Source organism: Poecilia mexicana, unplaced genomic scaffold, assembly GCF_051168715.1.
Source record: "Poecilia mexicana isolate PSO_F unplaced genomic scaffold, ASM5116871v1 scaffold_2, whole genome shotgun sequence".
NCBI lineage: Eukaryota > Metazoa > Chordata > Actinopteri > Cyprinodontiformes > Poeciliidae > Poecilia > Poecilia mexicana.
Genome location: NW_028263371.1, coordinates 25,241,258 through 25,266,878, shown reverse-complemented (window position 1 = coordinate 25,266,878; position 25,621 = coordinate 25,241,258). Strand labels below are relative to the sequence as shown.

The following is a 25,621-nucleotide window of genomic DNA, read 5'->3' as shown; positions in this document are numbered from 1 at the left end:
AACAGACAGACTAAAGCAGAAGGTTTTTAAACTCAAAGCTTCAAAAGTTTTTCTTACCTCCTGTTTTCTACTGTCTCTTTGCTTCAGTGCTCAGTGAGACATCAGGCAGGATGAATGATCTTAAAGATTCACTGAATGTTGGCTGTGGTTGGTTACCCAGCATCGGCTCAGTGATGCTCAGTAGCTTTATTACAGGAGACACACCTGATGGAGAACGAACAGAAAATGAGAAGGGAGAGGACAGGTCAGACATTTTCTGCTTCATTTGGAAAAAAGAGGGGCAGCAATTTTACTGAAAAAAGGGATTTTATTTGAAGTTGAAAAAGAGGAAAAGGATAAAGATGGAAGATAAATAATGATTGTAGGACGAATCAGAGATATGACAATTTCAGTAATAAATGTTTATGAGGAGAAGGACAGTTTCCTGAAACAAACAGTCAGAATAATAACTAATGATGCAAAAGGAATGAAACTGATGGGGGGAGACTTTAATACGGTTTAAATTAATATATTAGTTAGATTCTCTTCTGATTATGGGCCACAGACAACGACATCCAGAATGCTAAATAATATTAGTAAAGAGTTTGGTCTGATTGATGCTTGGAGAAATATCAACCCCAAGAAGAGAGACGACACATTTTACTCAGATCCACACAAAAGCTACTCTGGAATAGATTATCTATACAAATCTCAGCCACATATACATAAGGTATTAAAATGTAACATAGAAAATATAACTATAAGTGGCCATACAACTATAATGTTAACTTTAAGTATAAATGAGGAACCTTGTTTCAGATATTGGAGAATGAATGTATCAATCGTGTCTAATGAAAATATTGTCAAAGAAATCAAGGAGTCACTTTAGAAAAACTTTGAAATAAATGATAATGAGGAAGTTTCACCAACAATATTATGGGAAGGAGGAAAAGCAGCGATAAGAGGGAAAATAATAGAAATGGCATCCAGAAAGAAAAAAGTCAGAATGAAAGAACAAATGGATTTGGAAAATAAGATCAACGAACTGGAAAGGGAGAAGAAACTAAAAACATAATGGGAGACATTAAAAAGGCAAAAGATAAACTAGAGGAGATGCTGAGTGTCAAAGCAGAAGGTTCTCTACGCTTTACAAATCAGAGATATTATGAAATGGGCAACAGGGCGAGTTGCCTCTTGGCATTTCAACTTAAAGGCCAAGTAAATAAAACACCCTCAACTATGCAGATTAAAACAACCCAAAGAAACAGCTGAAGCATCGCAGAATATTATAAAAACTATACGACGACTCGGACAGAAATACTCAGGACGATGAAACATCCTCTTTTCTCAGAAGAATGAACCTCCCAACTTTGTCAGAAGAAGAGATGCTGGAAACGACCCGACCTATAAATCCACAGGAAAATCTGAACGTTACTAAAAAACTCAAACCAACAAATCCTGAGGACAGACGGACTGCCAGGGAGTTTTACTAAACATTTAGAGAAGAACTAACAGCAGGATTATGTACAGTGTTTAACTCTTCACTAACGGTGGGGACCCCCTAAAACATGGACTGAAGCCATTATATCTGTAATCTATAAGAGGGTAAAGACCCAACTCTGTGCAAAGGATACAGACCCCTGAGTTTATTATGCAACGACTTAAAAATACTAACAACTATAATGGCAGAAAGAAAACAAGAACATGTAGCTAAGATGATCAACTGGACCAAACGGGATTTATTCTGGGCAGGCAGGAAGCAAACAACATTAGAAGAACAATAAATGTGATGTCATAACATTTACATCTCAACCCTCCCTCCTGATTAGTTTGGATGCCAAATGGCTTTTGACAGGGTAAAATGGAGTTTTCTATACCAGACACTGTTAGGATTTGGATTTTCACAACAATTTGTCAAATGGGTAAAAATAATTTATAAAATCCTGAATTTGAATTAATGGTTATTGATCAGAATGTTTTGATCTCAAGAGAGACAGGGGGACTGTCTAAGTCCTCTACTGTTCACGGCTAATATTGAACCAATGGCAGAAACAATAAGACAGAATAAACAAATCCAGGGAATAAGAGATGAAGGAGGGGTGGAACATGAAGTATCACTGTTTGCTGATGATCTATTAGTACTTTTAACAGAACCACTCCAATCAGGGCCAGCTCTACTAAAAAGCCTTAAAGAGTTCAGGAATATTTCTGGATTTACGACTAACGAAAGTAAGTCGGTAGCAATGATGCTATCAGGTGAATGAACCACGCAGCTAAAAGAAAAAGTAAAGTTCAAATGGACCAATAAAGGATTTAGATTCTTGGGTATAATTATCACACCTCAAATTTCACAATTATTCAAAGCAAACTATGAGAAGCTGAGGAAGGAAATTATAAAAGACCTAGAAAGATGGGAGATCCTAAACTAACCCTCAGGGGGAGAGTGGAAACAACCAGAATTAATATCTTGTCAAGAAACTGTTTGTATTTCAGTCACTCCCAGTTTTCATTCCCAACTCCGTTTTCAAAGAGACGGATAAAAAAATATCAAGGTTTGAATGGCAAAATAAAAAAGTAAGAATTAAACTCAAAATACTTCAGTCCTCAAAGAGTAACAGAGGGTTAGGTTTACCTGAATTAAAGTACAATTATTGGGCTGTTCAACTGAGAGCCATAGCTCTATGGTTAGCAACGGATCAAGAGACAATGTGGGCAGATATGGAGCAAAGAGCCTGCCAAAACTCTCCCTGGATACAAAGATGGTTCAAAGAAATCTCAAAATTAAAAATTACTGGGTTAAGTAAACAATTAATATTTGGTCAAGAATAAAAATAAATAACATTTTTCTGACTTTTTATCAAAAATTGAAAAAATAGCCAAGATTCCAGATTTTATTCCACCATCTATGGATGCAGGGTTTGAGAGATGGACAAAAGGAGGACTGGTATTTAAAGCACAGCTCTTTAAAGGGACAACAATGAAATATTTTGAACAAATTCAAAGGGAAATTAATCTACAAAAACTGATTTTTATAGATTTCTGCAACTTAGTCTTCATCTCCAGAATCACAGTGACTGGCAGAAAATTTCAGCAGATCTGACCAAGACTGAAGAAATCCTGTTATCAACAGCAAAAGGTGAATCAAAAAAAGGCCTCATCTCAAAACTATCCAAAAGCCTGCAGTATGAATCCAATGTTAACAAGGAAATGAAGGAGAAATGGGAAATGGAGGCTAATATAATAATATGAGACGAGGATTGGGTAGAAACATTTAGCTTTGGACACAAATTAACTAACAGCCGACGTGGAGGGAGTTTGATTGGAAAGTTAAGATGCGTTTCTTTAACTCTCATGGAGGAGAACTGGAGTCATGTCAGTTATCACATCTAAATATGGCGAAACATCCCGACTTTGTTGGAGAAATTGTGGAAAAGTGGAGGATTTTCCTCATATATGTTGGGATCGCCCGAAGGTGGTGGAATTTTGGAAAAATGTCCAGATATTAAAAGTATTTTGGGCATTTAGAGCTGGATATATCTGTTTCTATTTTAGGAATAATGCCCTCAGACATGATTGACAAAGACAATAAATACTTGATCAGATTTCTGCTTATGATTGTAAAAAGTGTATAACTTCTGCTTGGTTCAGGCCACAACCTCCCAGTTTTACACAGTGGAGAGATGGGAATAAAAAAGTCTATATATGGAAAAAACAACATCAAGACGACAACTTAAGATGGAGACCTATAACTAAATTCATACTGTAACCTTGACACCTCTATTTAATGTTTTTCTTTTGTTTTGGTTCGTGTACTTTTTGAATTTATTTTGTATTATCATTATTGTGAACCTTTTTTACTTGAGTTTGTATTTTCAGCATCTCTCCAGTTCATTTCACAGCAGTTATTCTGATGTATAAATCCATGGATGTTGTTGATGAGGAGGGATTTCTCTTAATGGGACGAAGGTGGAGATGTAACTGTCTGACCGTCTCTTCCATCAATGAAGATGTTAAGATGTGAAGTGTGAGAAGCGACAAGGGAGGACATGTGTACATGTTGATGTAGAAAGTTATTGACAATAAAAAGTAAAGCAAAACAGGGAGAAAACATGTAATGATCTAAGAGCTGCATCAGCTGCTGCCATCTTAGATTTCAGCTCTGTGGAAACCACCTGTTGGAGCATTTTATGAATTTATCTAAAGAAATGCAGATACAATGTTGAGAATCTGTGGATAAACATTAGTGGAGCTCCAAGATTAAAACTGTTGATTCCTGTAATTCACTGATTATGGAGAAAAATATGAATTACATAATTTTTTCCTTTTAAATTTACTGATTTTATTAAAAATTAAATCTGCCAGGGTATGAATAATTTTGGTCTGAATTCTAAAATCAGAGCTAATTGAATTGTTTCTGCATAAAGAAGGTGGATGTTTTATTCTGTTCTGGATATTTAAACCTGAACCAAACAGACTTTTGCTGCTGTCTTTCTCTCAGCGTTTCAGTCCCAATCATCAGAAAACAGATCCTAAAATATCTCAGTGTTCCTAGTTAAACACCGATGGAACCTGTGCTGCCGGTTTTAAGGTTTAGAAAACTAAAGAACTATGCAAAGCTAATTCTGCCTCCAATCTGCAGAGAAGCTTCATCTCAGTTTGTCTCTGTGTGGACAGACAGATTCTGGTTCATTTGTCCTGGTTCCTCCACAGAGAGGATCTGCAGAGCTCAGAGGTTCCCACTGATCCGTCTGTCCAGCTGGACTCCATATTTATGGTCTGTACATCGGTTCTGTTCAGTCTGTAGACCAGAGGACTGTCAGTCTGTCCAACATGGACCTGATGTTCAGATCTAGTCTGATATCTTCTCATTCTGTTCCAGCTGCTGGAGGAAAATGAGCTGAAGAAGATCCAAAAGGTTCTGAGTCCAGATGACCCAGAACGATCCAGTAAGAGGATTTCTACAACAATTCTGCTGTTATGTTGAATAATTAAAACATGATTACATGAGAAAATGAATTCAACTGAAATCAAACAAGAGAAACGAACAAATACAGAAAATCTTCATCAAACAGTCACATGATCTCAATGACGTTCTGGATTCAGCAGCTTTTTTATTTAAACATCACCTGTGGTGACTGGTTGCTGCTCATGAAATATAAACTTTGGGAACTTTATATTTACCGTAAAATACTGTAAAAAACAAACATAGCAGCAATGCACAAGATAAAAACCATTTTAGTTTTAATTCCTGCACCCAGTACATAAAAATGTTCCATTCAGCTGCAGATGAAGAACCTTCAGAAACACACAGACAGCTACCAAATTCACCCTGTGATGCAGCAGCGCCAACATTGAGGCCAGTAAATGATAAACTGCTGCTGATCTGCATGACATGAACTCTCCGACTGTCTACCGTCCATCTACATGCATCCAGACAGAAGAGGTGGCTAGAAGGTCTCCTTGTTGAACTGAGCTGCAGGCATTTGATGCAGATCATGTTAAAAAAGTTCTTGGCAAAGTTTTTATACAGTTTTTCCTGTTTATCCCTAAACATCCAACTATCAAAGTGTCTTCTGAATCCTTCTGCTTAGGGCAGAACCTGGATTTCTACTGGAAATTCGGTTTGTAAAGAGTAAACAGGAGAGTGGGAGAGAACAGTTCCCTGGCTTGACCCAGTGCTGCTTAATATTGTGTCCCAGTTTGCTGTTTTCATTGGTCACTCTCCCCAGCTACAGTGGCCTGTCCAGACCTTACAGTGTTTTGTCTCCATGCAGGGACTCAAGATGGAAAATGTCAACGGAAACTCAAGTTAAACTTGAAGAAGAAGTTCCAGAGTCTCTCTGAAGGCGTCGCTGAACCTGGAAATCAAACCTTTCTGAACCAGATCTACACAGAGCTCCACATCACAGAGGGGTTAACTAGAGAGGTCAACCAGGAACATGAGGTCAGACGGATTGAAACAGCATCCAGGAGACAAGAAACAATCAGAAGAGAAGACATCTTTAAACCTGGAAGAGATCAACCAATCAGAACAGTGATGACCATGGGAGTGGCTGGCATTGGGAAAACACTGTTAACACAGAAGTTCACTCTGGACTGGGCTGAAGGCAGAACCAACCAGAACATCCAGTTTATATTTCCATTCACTTTCAGAGAGCTGAATGTACTGAAAGAAGAAAAGTTCAGCTTGGTGGAACTGATTCATCACTTCTTTACTGAAACCAAAGGAATCAGCAGCTTTAAAAAGTTTCAGGTTCTGTTCATCTTTGATGGTCTGGATGAGAGTCGACTTCCTCTGGACTTTGATAATAATCTGATCCTGACTGATGTTACAGAGTCCAGCTCACTGGATGTTCTGCTGACAAACCTCATCAGGGGGAAACTGCTTCCCTCTGCTCTCCTCTGGATAACCACACAACCTGCAGCAGCCAATCAGATCCCTGCTGAGTGCGTTGGCATGGTAACAGAGGTCAGAGGGTTCACTGACCCCCAGAAGGAGGAGTACTTCAGGAAGAGATTCAGAGGTGATGAGGAGAAGGCCAGCAGGATCATCTCCCACATCCAGAAATCAAAAAGTCTCCACATCATGTGTCACATCCCAGTTTTCTGCTGGATCACTGCTAAAGTTCTGGAGGATGTGATGGAGACCAGAGAGGAAGAAAAGCTGCCCAAGACCCTGACTGAGATGTACATCGAGTTCTTGTTGCTTCAGCTCAAAATCAAGAAGGAAAAGTTTGATGGACGACGAAAGACAAAATCTATCTGGAGTCCAGAGAACAAGAAGCTGATTGAGTCTCTAGGAAGACTGGCTTTAGATCAGCTGCTGAAGGGAAACCTGATCTTCTATGAAAAAGATTTTGATAAATGTGGCATCAACATCAAAGATGCTGCGTTGTTCTCAGGAGTGTTCACTGAGATGTTTAAAAAGGAGACTGGGCTTGGCAACATCTCCGTCTACTCCTTTGTTCATCTGAGCATCCAGGAGTTTCTGGCTGCCGTCTACATGCTCCACTGCTTCACCAGCAGGAGGTCAGAGGTCATCAAGATGTTCCTGGGAAAAGAAGAGGAAGATGAGGACAGTGAGGAAGACGAGGACAGTGAGGTCATCAAGATGTTCCTGGGAGAAAAATACAAAGAAACATCTCTAGATGAGTTCATAAAGAAAGTCATGGAGAAATCCCTCAGCAGTGAAAATGGCCACCTGGACCTGTTTGTCCGCTTCCTTCATGGTCTCACTGTGGAGTCCAACCAGAGACTTTTAGAAGATCTGCTGGGTCAGACAGAGAACCGTCCAGAAACCATCCAGAGAATCATCACCAACCTGAAGGAGATGAACACTGATAGAATCTCTGCTGACAGAAGCATCAACATCTTCTACTGTCTGGTGGAGATGAACGACGTCTCATTTTATCAGGAGATCCAACGGCTGCTGGATTCAGGGAAGGAGCTCTCAGTGACTGACTGTTCAGCTCTGGCCTTCATGCTGCAGATGTCAGAGGTTCTGGATGAGTTGGACCTGGAGAAGTACAACACATCAGAATCAGGACGACAGAGACTGGTTCCAGCTGTGAGGAACTGCAGAAAGGCTCGGTGAGTCCAGATGTTTTCATTGTGTGATGCTGATTCAGCACTATTGTCCTCCTGTGTCTTCTTCTTTCTTCAAGTTGATTCTGGATGTTTTTGGCCTTTAACTACTTCCTTCATCCTCTGGATTATTTCAGCCATTCAAACATCTAAACATTCAGTTCATCCAGGACAGCTGCAGCTTCTGGTTTTTACACATTTTGATCTTTTAAAAATATTTAACTTTTTATCAGTTTTCAGGTTGAAATGAATAGAAAACCCTGAACTCTAGAAAATGTCTATTTCCTCTAAGATCCAATCATCCAGAGAGACTTTTTAAACTTTAAACTCTCTTCACTCGTTGAGCTGCTGCTCCATAATTCACCTTTTAGGATCTTTGACTGTTTTTATAAAATAATTGTTTAGGTTTGATGGAAATTTGAACCATTAAAATAAACCGTTGCATTAATTATAAACTTTGTGAACAGTGTTGATCTTCTTCATCCCGTCATCATCCTCACCTCTTCCTCCTCCACTAGTTTCCTCTGAGTTTGTAACGGAGACCAAAATGTGGTGATTGTTGTCTGGTTCCAGAAAAAGTCCTAGTTTCTGTCAGATCCTCCCAAAGCTCTGAGAACTCTGCTTCCAGAGCTGGAACCATTTTCCTCATCAACTCTTCATCTGCAGCCTTTGTTGAAGCTGTTAGCTGTCCTCCATGAAGACCTGCAGAGACATGAGCTTCAGCTCTTTAGACATCCCAGCCTCTTTAGTTCTGGAGAACTTTCACTGCTTCACCATGAAGATGCTGCTGGACCCAAACGCTCCGTCTCCTCCAGGGGTTTTGCTCTTCAGCTCTTTAGGAGTTTAGCAACAATTTCTTCTGACATCCAAACCTTTGTTCCTCTGAGACGATGGACAGACCACTGCAGAGACATGTGTCCCTCTTCCAACCAGTTTGTCCCAGTTCCTCTCAGACCAACAGAGGACGGTCCAGACCTGAAGGAGCAGCAGGACCGGTTCTGCTGCTGCTCTGCAGGACGACCAGAACAATCTGCAGCTTTTAGCTGAAGCAGGTTGACGACTGTCCACTTTCTACTTTGTTAAAGCATCAAATCCAGCAGATGAACGGAGACACAACTGGGAGCATCATGTGTCTGGTCTGCTCCCAGTTTCCTCTGTGGCAGCATTTAATAATCTGCTGCTGGGAGCCACGTTTCTATAGAATATACTACTATTATTAATGATGAGGAGGATTCTAGATGCTGCAGCAGCAGATATGGGCTAAACAAACCCAGAGATGCCAGAGGTCCACAGCAGGCTGGACTTCCTGCTCTGCTCACTTCATTTATAACTCACTTCCTGCTTGGTGGAAGATCTCAAGGAGCCAAACGGTCTAGTCCAAGTCAGTGTGACTTGTCAGAGCTGTGAGCAGTTCCTTCTCCTCTCCATCATCTCCAGTAGTTTCCTTCATTCAGCTCAGTCAGCCTCTTCATCAGCTGCTGCAGCTCCTTTGAGGCTCTGATGCTGCAGAGAAACTGAACTTTCCTTCACAGATGATAGAAGATCTTCAACATCTGACTGAGCTGAAGGTCTGAGGACATGAAGCTGGACCAGAACCAGAACCAGAACCTGGACTTTAGTCAGGAACTGCACAGACTCTCTGTCGGGTCAAACTCAGTAAACTGAAGATCAGATGATGACATCATGATGACATCACTGTTATCATATTTTATCTGTTTATGATCCAGATTGATTTCATTAGAACTGAATTTATTTCTTCTCTCATAACAGACTTGATGGCTGTTGTCTCTATAAGGCTGAATGGGAAGTTTTGGCTTCAGCTCTGAAGTCCAACAAAGATCTGACTGAACTGGAAATAAGGGAGATTCAACTGGGACGTGAAACCACTGGAGACTCTGATATGAAGAATCTGTCTGAGATCCTGGAGAGTTCAGTCATTAAAGTGAAGAAACTGAGGTTTGTTTTCTCTATTTATCCAATAAAAACATTTTTCAATACTTAAATAATTAATTTAATTAATAACTTAATTGTAATCTTTTAATACAACTTGTTTAAATGTCAGAATAAAATCTCAAACATTTTACTTTATAAATGAATTATTTTCTTACTTTAGACTTTGAGATTATTGAACTTTCTTTGCAGTTTTTCACTTTAAAATGTTTTTTACTGATGAACAAAATTAGTAAAATAATTCAAATGATATTAATTAATGATGGAAATGTTTCAGTTTGGTTTGGTAAAGATTCTGATTGTTTTATTTTTAATTGCTGATTCTCATCTGTAGCGTGGATGGGGTTGGTGTCAGACACGGCGTCTGCAACTGCGGTAAAGCTAGCCGGCTCTTCGAACAGCCCGCACAAAATATTCACGTGCATGACAGCTCAAGACATTATGGTACACCCATTTACGTGCTGCTTTCACAATAAAAGCTCACATCCGGTCCATGTTTAATATACTGCAAATAGATTTTCAGCCGCTGCAGTTGCAAAAAGAAATAATGTATCAGAAATAATTGCGGACATTATGCAATGCTGAAACACTCTCTGTTTCCAGTGATTTATTTCATTTCTGGGTGGAAGAGGGACACTTTTGGAACAAAATCAGCAAATGTCAACCTGATCTGATGTTTAATTCCAAAATAAAAGCCTATTAAAAAAGCACGTTTTTACTTTTTCCCCCTAAGTTGCCGTGCTTTTTGCTTAAAAACTCCCCGTTTCCAGTGACTTATCTCACTTCTGGGTGACAGAGGGACACCTCTGGAACACCACCAGAAAATGTCAACCAGATCTGATGTATAATTTCAAAATAAAAACCTATCTAAAAAGCACGTTATTTTTTTTCCCCCTAAATTGCTGTGCTTATTGCTTGAAACCCCTCTGTTTCCAGTGATGTCTCTCACTTGTGGGAGACAAAGGGAGACCTCTATCAGTAAACGTCAACCAGATCTGATGTATAATTCCAAAATAAAAGCATTTTAAAATAAGACGTTTTAAATTTTTCCCCCTAAATGACCATGCCCATTGCTGAAAAACTGTCTGTTTCCAGTGACATCTCTTACTTCTGGATGACAGAGGTAGACCTCTAGGACACAACCAGCAAACGTCAACCAGATCTGATGTATAATTTCAAAATAAAAGCCTTTTAAAATAAGAAGTTTTTACTTTTGTTTTCAAAAATAAGCAGAAATATGTAGTGAAGAGCTGCCTCACTCCCACCTAGGTGTCTCTAAACCAGTTGTTCTTAACTTTTTTTGAGGTACCGAACCCCCCAGTTTCATATGCGCATTCACCGAACCGTACATACAATTTTTTCTGCTATACATCTCTCTCCCTCTCTCTCTTTATATATATATAAAATGGAAAACCACCCTTGAAGCCAACTGCAAACCACTTGCACAAGTGTCCATCAAATGTGGCATATACCAAGGAGATGTTCTGTCCCCACTGCTGTTCTGCATAGGCCTGAACCCCCTTAGCCAAATTATCAACAAGACTGGCTACGGATACCGACTCAAGAATGGGGCCACAATCAGTCACCTCCTCTACATGGATGACATCAAGCTGTACGCCAAGAGCGAGCGAGACATCGACTCACTGATCCACACCACCAGGATCTACAGCACTGACATTGGGATGTCATTCGGACTAGAGAAATGTGGCCGGATGGTTACAAAGAGAGGGAAGGTCGTCCGCACAGAAGGGGTCTCACTCCCAGAGGGAACAATAGCAGACATAGAGCACAGCTACAAGTACCTGGGAATATCACAAGCAAATGGCAACCTCGATGAGGTCACAAGGAAAGGAGCCACAGCCAAATACCTCCAACGAATAAGGCAAGTCCTGAGAAGCCAGCTTAATGGCAAGAACAAGATCCATGCAATAAATAGCTATGCCTTACCAGTAATCGGATACCCTGCCGGAATAATTAGCTGGCCAATGGAGGAGATAAAAGCTACTAACCATGCATGGAGGGTTCCACCCCAAGTCCAGCACCCTGAGACTGTACACGAGCCGTAAGGAAGGAGGCAGAGGACTAGTGAGTGTGAGAGCCACTGTCCAGGATGAAACATCCAAGATCCATAAATACATCAAGGACAAAGCCTCAACGGACGATGTGCTCAGCGAATGTCTCAGGCAATGGGGAACAGAGGACGAGGTGCTGGAGGAACCATCATGGGAAGACAAGCCCCTACATGGGATGTACCACCGACAAATAACTGAAGTGGCTGATATCAGGAAATCCTACCAATGGCTGGAGAAAGCTGGACTCAAGGACAGCACAGAGGCCCTCATCCTGGCCGCCCAGGAACAGGCCCTAAACACCAGAGCAATAGAGGCTCAGATCTACCACACCAGACAAGACCCAAGGTGTAGGTTGTGCAAGGAGGCCCCTGAGACAGTCCAGCACATAACAGCAGGGTAAGATCCTGTGGGACTTCCAGATCCAGACAGACAAGATGGTAATGGCGAACCAACCAGACAGTATGGTGGTGGATAAAGAACATAGGAAAGCCGTTGTGGTGGATGTAGCAATACCAAGTGACCACAACATCAGGAAAAAGGAGCATGAGAAACTGGAGAAATACCAGGGCCTCAGAGAGGAACTGGAAAAGGCCTGGAAGGTGAAGACCACAGTGGTGCCTGTGGTCATCGGGGCCCTCGGGGCAGTCACCCCCAAACTGGAGCAGTGGCTAAAACAACATCAAACATCTCAGTCCAGAAATGTGCAGTTCTAGGCACAGCCAAGATACTGGAGGAACCCTCAAGCTCCCAGGCCTCTGGTAGAGGACCTGGACTCAGAGGATGAAAGAGACCACCCACGGAGGGTGAGAGGGGAATTTATATATCAGTGACGTGCAGTGAGGTTCATAGCTTGTGAGGCACCGACTTAATTATAATCGGATTTACAAATCTAGACCCCTGCATGTTATTGTTTACATAAGGAAATTTTGTGCATGCGTACAATGCTGGAGGATGCTGGACTATTCTTTAACATGCCATCAATCGCTGCGCCGCCGCCGCAGAATAATTCCGTTATCTCAATCAAGACATGTAGATATTATTAATTTCGTGTTGTGCTTAACGGCAAAGGGAGAAACCATTAAAGTACAACTCAAAACCACGTCTTTCTCGCTCTCTGTATTAGCGCAGCTACTGTATGGCTAACTCGTCGTTACCGTCTTACTCTGCAGTTGTGGAGTCACAATGTAAAATGTTTTACATTTTACAAAGTAAAACAGAACATCCAGTCTGTTACATTATGTTGTCAGGCTTAATGTCTATATTGTCGTTATAAGTTTTTGCCTGAACACCGCGGTGGTTGATTAGCTGATTTAAACAGCTGCTCTACTGATGACTTGGGGTGCGTTCACACTGCAGCCTGAAGTGACTCAATTCCGATTTTTTTTGCCAGGGCCAATGCAACCTGTATGCGTTCTGCAGTATAAACGGGCAAACGACCTGAAAGTGTCCCGCATGCGCAGTACAGGGCGCAATAGCGTCAGCGTTCTAAGTGTTCTGCCAACCGCCATAAAAAGAAGTGCTCAGTGTTTGTGGAAGTAAACTTGGAGGCTAACGGTGGAGCATAGCTTATATATTTGAAGTTGTTGTCCGGCCGGAGCAACATATTAACAACTTAATCCTCATATAATCCGTCATGGTTGTTGTTTTTCTTCCCACTTGCGGGTATCAGGACGTAGAATAGTGAGATTTGTTGAGAATCAGTGACGTTCAGTTCGGAGGAATGCGACCTGGACGTTAGGTCGCATTTGAATCGGATACGTATCAGATATGGGTCACATTTGAAATAGAATCCGACCTGTGCTGTTCACACTGCCATGAAAAGATCGGATACAGGTCGCATTACGTCAAAAAAATCGGAATTGGGTCACTTCAGGCTGCAGTGTAAACGCACCCTTGGTGGGCGGGTTGTTTAATGCTAACGAAACCAAAACACACCGAACTGCGCAGCACATGCTAAGGTTATCAAAGTCAATACCAGGCCAGCAGCAGTTCGGCTAGTATAACTGACCCACTGCTCACTTGTTCAATGTTTTCTTTAAATGAAAACGTTTTCCTCACCTGTGAAATCTGAATAATTATTACCATTATCTATGGTTGAATTAACTCCTAAACATTGCGTCCGTTGTTCTGATTCTTTGCATATATATATATATATATATATATATATATGGGGGGAGTCACATTCGTACCCCCCAATAATTTCACCGCTGTTGCGAAGAATTTTAAAATCTTCCACTCGCGTGCTTTTATTTTGAAGGCGCATTCAGCAGAGCGCTTCCTCCCCCTCCCCCCTCTGAACAGCTCAGAGTAAAGGCAGCAGCAGAGAGTCAGAAACTCTGTAAGAATGAGGTAAACTGTCTGTCAGGAATGTTGCCATGAATATCGCTCGTTTATAACGTCTTGTTGTCAGTTTACTTATATAGAACTAAATCTTTTAGCTTAAGCCATTTTAATTCTGGGATAGTCACATGTCCAAAATTTTACTGCTAACTTTGTTTAAAAGTTAGCTAGTCTAGTCACAATGATTTAGAATGAGACTGAAACAGGAACGAAATTAGCCTTTTTATTTTTTAAAGTGAGCAACATCTGATCATACTCGACCACTTAACATGTGTTTATATATTATATTATATTATATTATATTATATTATATTATATTATATTATATTATTTAGATATTTAGGAGAACAGCAGTGCTAGAATGATGTTGAAGAAAGGTGAAGAAGCTCTGGTGAGATCTTCATTTAGTTTACTGAAATATGTATTAACTGTTTTTAATTTTTAAATAAGCTAAACTATTTTATTATGAGAGGAGCAGGTTAGGGAAGACATAAGGGAGCCAGGTGGAGTTTCAGTGCAAAGATATAAAAATTATATTAATTAATTACATTAAAAATTATATTAATTAATTATGTTAAAAATTATATTAATTACAGGAGACAATTAAAAAAGTGCTTGAGGAGAGGTTTAAAAATAAATTAGTGAAAATTTTTGCTACACCGTAAATAGAGTTGAGATGTATAATAATGTATACATCTGAAAATTAAGTTGTTTAAATTCTCATTCTGTATGATAAAAATATACTTTTTATATTTAGTTCACATTCTGACACTGTACATCACTGTAGTGTCTGTTGTAAATACATGAATCCATGCAGGAACATCAGGCTGCAGAGAGTCAGAGGGAGGCAGAGACAGAAACACATAACTGCAGATGTTTTAGTTAAATGTTTGCGGCTTAAAATGACAGGGGGAAAAAAACAACATTTAGGCTTTTTGCTTCAGTGTTTTTTATGGATCATGTTTGGTAAGTTACTGAATGCAGTGCTGGAAAGTGAGGCTGAGTTAACAGTGAGGAGCTAAAGGTCTGTTAGACGTGAAAAGTATAATTTTTATTTATTTTGTAGATCAAACTGTTGCACTGATGTAGAGAGTTGTTAAAGAACAAAACTTGTTTAGATTTTATTTTTGTTGGTCAAATTGCTGTATTGAGTTTAAAACTGCTGAGTCTTATTTTATGAGCTGTTTTCTACTTTGGTTTTAGAAAGAAGTAGAACCAGTTCAATTACCAGTCAATTTATATCAATGCATTTTGACCAATAAAATATATCAGAATCTGGTAGCCTGTCTGAGCTACCAGAGTATTTAGCTTGCTAAAGTCAGTGTTCATCCTGGAATGACGGTCATTATACTGCATAACTTTAATCTGATTATTGGATTGTAAATAGTAACATGTTAGAATACTTGTTACTGAAACAAGGGTCAGATTAGAGTAATGCATTACTGATATGTTGATGGCATCAGACACGTGCAGAGGGAGGGGCTGGGGGGGCTTGAGCACCTGCCCCTTTTGCTCCTTGCCCCCAAGTGCCCTTTTTGGTCAAACCTTTTTTTTTTTTTTTTTTGGTATTTTCTAAGCCCTCTTCTGACACATAACGTACTAAAATTATTTGTTGTTTACATTTTTAATAGTGTAATTCTGTAAAGACAAAATATGTCTGGTGGTTTAGCTCTGGTTTACATATCTTGCTAAATTGCGGGTTTGAATATGGCAATACTTTCTTATAACAAAATAGACCTGCAGAAAGAAATTACTAATAAAATATCTTACATATGCATAGCTGTATGCTCTATATAGATATTTTCCTTAGCTTTGATTTTATATCTCACAATTTTGTAAATTAATTACTAATAAAATATCTTACATATGCATAGCTGTATGCTCTATATGGAGATTTTCCTTAACTTTGATTGTATATCTCACAATTTTGTAAATTATCATTGTTTATTAAACTCTGAAAGCTGTGGGTTTGTTAATATTCTGTCCTAGAATGCGGTGAGATGGGCCCTTTTTTTGAGCACCTGCCCCTTTAGTGGTCCCTGCACGGCCCTGGATGGCATAATTGTTTGACATTTCTGCTCAAGCTATTTACTGATCTGTCAGGTTTCCGATACGCGTCCCCCCAATGACAGACTCGTTCCTACGCCCTTGGCTCAGTTGAATGCGCCACATTCTACTTCCTTTCATAAACTAAAGTGACACAGCACTTCTCACACAATTTCAGTTACATCCATTAGGTGGCGCTTTTCTACAAAAAACATAATGAAACGGAATCTTATTAACAAAATATCTAAATATGCAAACAGCATACACAATAATAAACAATGTTACAAACTGACATTTTTGGCTCTTACAGGTTCATTACTCGATGCTTCATTCATTGCTCACTAGTGACATCTGCTGGTGAAACTGTAACAGCCTTGTCACTCAGTTGAATCATACTTCCAGAAACTACTCAATGCAATATTGTCGCAAAGTTTTCATCAAACTCATGTTTAGTAACAGGAGAATCAATGAAACCATATTTAATTGTCATATCAATCAATCAAATTTTATTTGTATAGCACATTTCAGCAGCAAGGCATTTCAAAGTGCTTTACATAATAAAAAACAGCATGTGACATTGAATAAACAGTAAGAAAGAGAAAGAGATTTTGAAAAAAAGATTAAAAAAAGATAACATTTAAACCCGCACCCCTTTTAGGACTTCATTTAAACGTCGTTTAACCCAGTTAAACGACGTTTGTTTTAATTATTAAAATTATTTGTCGCCAATCTAATCCTGGTATATGTTGAACATCAGTGGTTGTGTTGGGTTTTCTTTTATGTCATAGATGGATTTGACAATAAAGACATTTGATATTTTAATGTCTTGAGAGTGCAGTGCCTGTTGGAGCGTTCGCTTTTTCTTGGATTTCTAATTGGCTCTGATCCCTTATATTTGGCTACATGTTGAATTTTAGTTCTGCAACAGCAATAAATCTGTTTTTGCTGTGCAAGACTGATATATCTTTGCTAATCAGACTACAAATAATAGTGGAATTTTGCAGAAGGTGAGAAATTGGGAGGTGAAGGGGTTAATTATTATCTAAGAAGAATTTTATTGTGAACCATAATCTCAAAGTATTCCCAGATGTCAGAGATTTTCCTCTTGCTGGCTCCATTTCAGACAATCTATCAAGTTTATTTGTGTAGCACATTTCAGCAACAACGCAGTTCAAAGAGATTTACATCATAAAATCACAAAAATATAGTTATAAAAACCCCCAACATAATCTACAATTGAGAAAATCAGTATCAAACATTACATTTTGATGAGTGCCATCATCAATACACGTCAGCTATGTTGGTCAATGTTCATTTTATTTTGGCCACTGAAGACAAATATTCTCCTCTGATGCACGACCAAATGGACAACAATCCATGAAGCAGCACGGCTCATTGCGCTTTTATTTTGAAAACCGACACGCAAAATGAAGCAGTCACGTGACCCATGCAATGCGAGGCCTCGTTTGTTGCCAGTCATGTGGTTTTCAGCAAGACAACACAAGCCTCGAAGCAGGGCTTCATCGGACATGCCCCCTTTTTACTCGGTACAATCCTCGAAGCCTAGCTTCAGATAGCCCATCACTACAACAAACTGCCCAGATTGCACACAATGGTAAATCAACGTTGAATTATAGTCAGAATGGTTGGTTTTTGGTTGAGGTCGACAACTGACGGTGGATCAACCATCAAACAACCATTCAATTCTAGCCAAGTAACCAATGTTGAAACTGTCATTGAATCAGTGTTGTTTTGTTGAAATCTAATGAATGAAATGCTAATGTCTGATCAACGTCTGATCAATGTCAGCTGTTTTGCCATACCTTCCCCTCCTCTCCTCCTCATCAGAGCTCTGGGTCAGAGCATTTTATTAGTGAGTGGGGGTATTACATTTTAAATTAACCACTGTAAAGAATAGTGGGTGATGATTCATTTCTGTACATTTTCTTACTTGTTAATAAAAAGTCCTACTGACTGTTTGTGTGTGATATATTGACACAAAAACATCTACAAGCGGTGGAGCGGTCCACCCCCACCATTTACAAGAGTGGGATGACCCAGCCACACAGCTGTTTCGCTGTTGGTTTGTTGGCAAAAGATGTTAATTCAATGTTGAATTGCCATCGTGTGCAATCTGGGCACAGAACAGAATCACAATGTTGTCAACACATAGAGCTTAAGTTAAAATGTGATTAACCCTCACCTAAAATTAAAGCTGTTTCACCTGGAGCCCAAGGAGGAAGGGAGGAGAGTGGAAAGGGGGGTGAGATTGAGGGGTAGATGGGCCAGGTGAGGGGTGGGCGGTGGGGGGAAAGGGGTTTGTGTGTGTGTGTCTTTGGCATGTGGAGGGAAGGGGGGTTGGGTGTTTGAATGGCAGGTGGTGGAGGGGTGCGAAAAACAGCTTACATTGATTGAACATTTAGATTGCTAGTTCTTCCCCAAACCTCGTCCTCAAGGCAAACTGACCTGCGTGTTTTCAGTTCAGCAAAACCCTGTTAATCAGACATCAATTAAAATCATGTGTGGTGAATTAGGGAGATGCCTAAAACTTGCAGGGCCTGGAGGACCAGTGCTGAAAAACACTGGATTCGATGTTGGCATTTCAATCAATGGATATCAATAAATCAACATTGATTCAATGACATTTTCAACATTAGTTAACTGGCTAGAATTGAATGGTTGTTTGATGGTTGATCCAGCTTCTGTCATTGACCTTAACCATAAATTCAACCTTTGTGATAATAATTCAACATTGAATTAACATCTTTTGCAAACAAGCCAACAGCGAATCAGCTGTGTGGCTGGGACATCCCACTCATGTAAATAGCAGGGGTGAACCACTCCACTCCCTATAGTAAGTTGTAGATGGTTTTCGTGTCAATATATCACAAACAGTCAGTGAGAATTGTTATGAACAAGTAAAAATGTACAGAAATGAATCACCACCCACTATCCTTTACAGCAGTGTTTCCCAACCCGTATCCTCAAGGCACACTGCCCTGCATGTTTTAGGTGTTTCCTCGCTTCAGCACAGGTGATTTCAATTAGGAGGTGTTTGCTGAACTGCAATCAACTGAATGAGGTGCATTAAAACAGGAAAATTTCTAAAACATGCAGGGCAGTGTGCCTTGAGGACCAGTGTTGGGAAACACTGCTCTACAGTGTTATTTAAAACCTGATGACCCCCGCTCAGTAATAAAATGCTCTCACCCAGAGCTCTGATGAGGAGGAGAGGAGAGGAAGGGAAGGGATGTATGAAAAAACATACATTGATTCAACATTGATCAGACATTGATCAGACATTAGCATTTCATTCATTAGATTTCAACAAAACAACACTGATTCAATGACAGTTTCAACATTAGTTACTTGGCTAGAATTGAATGGTTGTTTGATGGTTGATCCACCATCAGTTGTCGACCTCAACCAAAAACCAACAATTCTGACTATAATTCAACGTTGATTTAGCATCGTGTGCTATCTGGGTTTTATGCACAGGGTGCTTGGTCTCTAGCTGGGGAAGCAGTTTGAAGGCTTCATTCCATCATTAGTGGACAGGTGTTCTGACTATCTGTCATACCCGTCAATCCAGCCTACCTAATGGTAATATGCATGCACACATCGATGTTGTGTCACATACTGCTTACTCAGCAGATTTCTTATAAATCCGTCATACTTGTAGAAGTTTCATTTTGTGTGTTTTATTTCTCAGAAGTTTATGGTCAATTTTGTTTAATTAAGCTGCTATGTTAATCAAGCACATCAATCAATCAATCACATTTTATTTGTATAGCACATTTCAGCAGCAAGGCATTTCAAAGTGCTTTACATAATTAAAATAAAAACAGCATGTGGATTTGAATAATCAGTGAGAAAGAGAAAGATTTTGAAAAAGATTAAAAAAAGATAAAAACATTAAAACCCCTTTTAGGAGTTCAGTTAAACGTCGTTTAACTGGGCCTCTAACCCTCTGGGACTTTAGTCAAAACCACCGTTTGACAAGGACTCCAACCTCTAGGTTTTTAGTTGAAACGCCGTCAACTGGGACTCTAAACCCTGTAGAAATTTAGTTAAACGTCGTTTAACTGGGACGTTTTCTGGGGAGCTTTACATCATTAAAACGGAAACGGTGAGAAAGAGAAATAAAAAGAAATTAAAAAGTAAAGATAAAAACAAAGAGATTTTTTAAAAAGAAGAAAAAAAGATTAAAAAGGTTAAAACATAAAAACATTGAATACATCAAAACACACACTATAACCCTAATTTAGCCATAAGCAACTCTAAACAGGTGGGTTTTAAGTTGAGATTTAAAGGCACCCAGTGTTTCAGCTGTTTTACAGTTTTCTGGAAGTTTGTTCCAAATTTGTGGTGCGTAGAAGCTGAATGCTGCTTCTCCTCGTTTGGTTCTGGTTCTGGGGATGCAGAGCAGACCCAGAAGACCTGAGGGGTCCAGACGGTTGGTACAGCAATAACAGATCTTTAATGTATTGTGGTGCTAAACCGTTCAGTGATTTATAAACTAACAACAGTATTTTAAAGTCTATTCTCTGAGCTACAGGGAGCCAGTGTAGGGACTTTAAAACTGGTGTTATGTGCTCTAACATTAAGATAAATTACTTTTGCTGTTTCCAATATCATTGCCATACTGTAAACAAGACATTAGTCCCGTTTAGTGTCACTATACTGTTTGACTACTAATTTGGTCTCCTGCTGGATATTTTGTCCCTATAGCTAATCTATCTTTTTAATATTTTAATAACTCTTTAGAAAACTGCACAGAATATGTCCTAAAAAAGGCATGAATAACGCTGGATGTTGACATGAAGCCTGGACCAGAACCAGAACCAGAACCTGGACTTTAGTCAGGAACTGCACAGACTCTCTGTCGGGTCAAACTCAGTAAACTGAAGATCAGATGTTGATCAGATGATGACATCACTGTTATTATATTTTATCTGTTTATGATCCAGATTGATTTCATTAGAACTGAATTTATTTCTTCTCTCATCACAGATTTTGTGGCTGTGAGCTCAGAAAGGCTGAATGTGAAGTTGTGGCCTCAGCTCTGAAGTCCAACCCAGATCTGACTGAACTGGAAATAAATCGGATCTCACTGGGAAGAATGGAAGGTGAAACCATTGGAGACTCTGACATGAAGCCTGTGCTTGAGATCCTGGAGAGTTTAGTTAGTAAAGTGAAGAAACTGAGGTTTGTTTTCTCCATTTATCCCATAAAATCATTAATTTATACTTTAATTAATTTTATTCTCATATATTTTGTTTTTAAAACAAGATTTTTAAATTTCAGACTAAAATCTCAAACATTTTACTTTATAAATTATTTTCTTATTTCAGACTTTGAGATTATTGAACTTTGTTTTTCAGTTTTTAAAATGTTTCTCACTGATGAACAAATTGAGTAAAATAATTCAAATGAAGTTAATTAATGATGGAGATGTTTCAGTTTGGTTGGTAAAGATTCAGATTGTTTTATTTCTGATTCTCATCTTTACATCCAGAATGAAATGTTTTCCTCCAGTCGAGCCACAAACACTGACCAGTTCACATAATGAAACATCTAGGAAGTGACTGATTGTAGAAAAGCAAATCTACACTCTAAGAAATAATCCTGTAAATTTACAGTAACATACTGGCAGCTATAGACGCCAGAAGTTTACTGTAAATCCACAGTAGCCGTACCGTAGTTAATCCTGACGGTAGATTACCGTCAATGCAAGTACGGTATGGATACTGTGAAAAAACGGTAAACTTCTGGCGTCTATAGCTGCCAGTACTTTACCGTTCTAGCGAAAGAATGGTAAAATACTGGTGTCTGTAGTAGAGATGTGCCGATCAGGTTTTTTCCTGCCGATACCGATCACCCATGAGGGTCGATCACCGATACCAATCACATAGGGTGCGTTCACACTGCAGCCTGAAGTGACTCAATTCCGATTTTTTGGCAATTCCGATTTTTTTGCCAGGGCCGTTCACACTGCCAGTAAATGTGACCTGTATACGTTCTGCAGTGTAAACGGGCAAACGACCTGAAAGTGTCCCGCATGCGCAGTACAGGGCGCAATAGCGTCAGCGTTCCAAGTGTTCTGCCAACCGCCATAAAAAGAAGTGCTCAGTGTTTGTGGAAGTAAACTTGGAGGCTAACAGTGGAGCATAGCTTATATATTTGAAGTTGTTATCCAGCCGGAGCAGCATATTAACAACTTAATCCTCATATAATCCGTCATGGTTGTTGTTTTTCTTCCCACTTGCGCATTTCAGGATGCAGAATAGTGAGATTTGTTGAGAATCAGTGACGTTCAGTTCGGATGAATGCGACCTGGACGTTAGGTCGCATTTGAATCGGATACGTATCGGATATGGGTCACATTTGAAATAGAATCCGACCTGTGCTGTTCACACTGCCATGAAAAGATCGGATACAGGTCGCATTACGTCAAAAAAAATTGGAATTGGGTCACTTCAGGCTGCAGTGTGAACGCACCCATAATTATTATTATTTATTTTTTATCATAAACCCTACCGGTTACATTATATGGAAAAAGGAACCATGAATTCACCTTAATTTAGACAAAAACTTGTTTTTAATAACTTTTTTCAAGAAGAAAACTAAACAAAACAGGCATTGTGCAAATTGTACTGCTATTGATAATACCATCTTTAACAGACTGATAACATATGAAGGCTCTGAAGAGGCCAAATAATACAAAGAGCCAAAATAAAACCTCTCAACATTGCCAAAAAAAATTCAAGTATAAAACTTAACATTCAAAGGCAAAAACAGGTTCCATTACAATAAACAATCCAGATTTACTGAATGAAAACTTCCTGTTAGCATGGCAGCTAGCTGATTACTGCTAGCTCTGATTGGCTGTTTCTGACTGAGCGGAGTAATTATGCAGAACAGGGAGGAGATCGATTAATTAGTCAGAGATTATCTGTCTCATGTTAGGACAGCGAAAATTTTAATACGTATGTAAAATGTATTTTTTTAAGTTAGATGCTGCAGCTTAAGCAGAGGTTCGGTGTGAGAGTCACTACCAGGTGGAGCAGAAGCGAAGCTCCGTCTGTCAAATATTACTACCTGTAGCGTAGCAGCGGTTCAACAGCGAGAGCAGAATCAGCGTCTTACATCGCAGCTCGAAGATTTAAATAATTTTGCGGGTTATTTGTTTAGCTCTCTGACCGTCATACTAATCCGGATGAGTGTTTGTAGCTGTGCGCTGCTTTACCTGCTATCTGATCCTCCATATGTCTTTTTTACTGCAGTGAGCCTCGATGTAGCCAAACTCCGTCAAGTATGTCATTGTTTTTATGTTATATTTACGGTGGCAGACAGGTGCAAATGCGCAGCAACAGAGAAAACATGCAAAAAAAAAAAAAAGACGCGCACAAATGAAATGCAGCAAACATAAAAATAGACGCAAAGAAAAGGCAAATGAAATGTAGCAACCAAAAAAGAGAGTCAAACCCATTTGCTCAGGAATAAATTAAATACTTTAGTGAACCAAAAAATTAAACAGCTATTACCTGGCTTTATATCTGTGTTTCACCTCCTCTCATAGGGGAAAACTATCGGGAGTTTTTAAAATTATTTGCCGGGAGATATGGGTTCTCTCTCGGTGTACCGAACATGGAGCGCCCGGCCAGCTGACAGCAGGCGAGGGGAGCTGGCTGTTAATGCAGCGGGAGCAGATCTCCGAAAAAAGTCGGAGCAATATTGTAATTAAGTGATTTATTGATGAACTGAGCAGATATTTCTGATCTATACATCTACATTCTCACCTAAAAACATTGCAAAAAATCATTTTGTGTAATTTTAAGTGTAACACAGCACTTCTGGAGCACTTCCGGTTTTCAGCATTTTTTGTTTGCATCTTTTCTTTTGTTTGCTGCATTTCATTTGTTTGCGTCTCTCTTTTTTATTTGCTGCATTTCAATTGTGGTTGTATTCTTTTTTGTTTGCTGCATTTTATTTGCTTTTTGTTTGCATCTATTTTAATGTTTGCTGCATTTCATTTGTGCGCGTGTCTTTTTTGTTTGTTTGCATGTTTTCTCTGTTGCTGCGCATTTGCACCTGTCGGCAACCGTACCTGATCCCTCACCCACATGACAGGTCCATCACATGTGAATGGGAGTCAGCAGTCAGACAGGGGAACCCCATAACACTCTACACATAACAGTGATCACAATGCAACTTATAACAAATACACGTAACCATATGGAGCCCAGCAGAACTAAAATACAGAATCGTTAAAATACTACAGTGGCCGACAGGTGCAAACGCGCAGCAAACACGAGAAAAACAAATACAACAAAGACGCAAACAAAAAAGAGATGTAAAAAATATATACAAATAAGTGTTCCAGACAACTAGAGCTTTGTGTTCGAGTTCAGGGTCTGCATCCTTTCAAGCTTATTCTTTCATGGGCTTGAGAAACGACCCGGTCTACGGAAGAGGGGTCCTGCGAAGGCAGAGAGCATTGCAGAGAGAAGCTGTAGCCTTCAGCTAGCTGCCTAGCCTCCACCTCGGCGTTTAGCAACCGTGACACAACATGATTTAAACAATGTTTGTAGGCGAAAATGTAGATGTATAAATCTCACATTTCTGCTCGGTTCATCAGTGCATCACCTAATTGCAATATCTGTCCGACGTTTTTTCGGAGACGTCTGCTCCCGCTGTATTAACACCCAGCTCCCCTCGCCTGCTGCCAGCTGGTCCAGGTTTAGAACACCTGACTCATTTGGGCTTTCCCAAATGACAGTTAAACACAGATATTATGTCAGGTAACATCTAGTTGTAATATTTTAGTTCACTCAAATAATTAATATATTCCTGAGCAAATCTGTTTGACTGATTAAAGTTAAGCTTAAAAACATAATAGTTTGATTAAACTGTATTGTCTTACCTGATATCTGGAGATTATTTGAAAAGGGATTCTTTGCTTACATTTCTTGTGTAAATGTGCTATACGTGTTTGAACATTTTAGAATCCGACTAAGATTTTTTTAATATGCAACAGCCTTTATTACAAAAGGTGAAAAGTAATAGAGAAATCAGGAGAAAAAAAAACATACTTCCAGTCCGATTTTTTTCCTTCGCCGCTATGTGATTCAATTTGTCACGGTTGCTAAGCAACATAGCGCCACGGTAGAGGCTAAGCAGCTAGTTGAAAGCTACAGCTTCTCTCTTCTGGTCATCGAGGACCCAATGATGCAAAACCAGACTTCGGACAGCTGTTCTTTGTTCGACTCCCTCTAGTGGTCTGGATCACTTCTGTTTTCAGCATTTTTTGTTTGCATCTCTTTTTTGTTGCATGTGTTTTTCTCGTCTTTGCTGGGTGTTTGTACCTGTTGGCCACCGTAAAATACAGTGGTGAAAGTAAATATACCTTCAAATACTAGTGTCTGTAGGTTCCAGTATTTTTACTGTAAATTTAGTTTTACTACTGCATTCACTTTATGAGAAAGCTACTGCAAAGAAAACTGTAATGCTACTTTTTAAAGTACAGTCTTAGTTTTACGATAGAACATTAATACCTGACCCAGTGCCGCAACTACACAGTATTCCGGTGGATGCGAAAACATAAATCGCACCCCCCCCAGAGTGGACGATACGTGAAGGGTAAAACT

General features: G+C 39.5%; 1 protein-coding gene across 3 annotated transcripts in view; it reads left to right on the top strand.

The window, feature by feature from the left end:
- Positions 1 to 25,621, top strand: part of LOC148160730 (NACHT, LRR and PYD domains-containing protein 3-like) — a 42,226-nt gene that overhangs the window by 3,397 nt on the left and 13,208 nt on the right. For 2 of the 3 annotated variants that reach the window (XM_088013139.1, XM_088013130.1), the window contains exons 4-8: positions 4,690 to 4,753; positions 4,859 to 4,925; positions 5,754 to 7,569; positions 9,334 to 9,519; positions 20,985 to 21,179. In XM_088013139.1, the coding sequence (XP_087869265.1) occupies positions 4,690 to 4,753; positions 4,859 to 4,925; positions 5,754 to 7,569; positions 9,334 to 9,519; positions 20,985 to 21,179 (2,328 nt within the window). The remainder of the gene's footprint in view (positions 1 to 4,689; positions 4,754 to 4,858; positions 4,926 to 5,753; positions 7,570 to 9,333; positions 9,520 to 20,984; positions 21,180 to 25,621) is intronic. The other variant, XM_088013134.1, reaches the window with a different exon arrangement.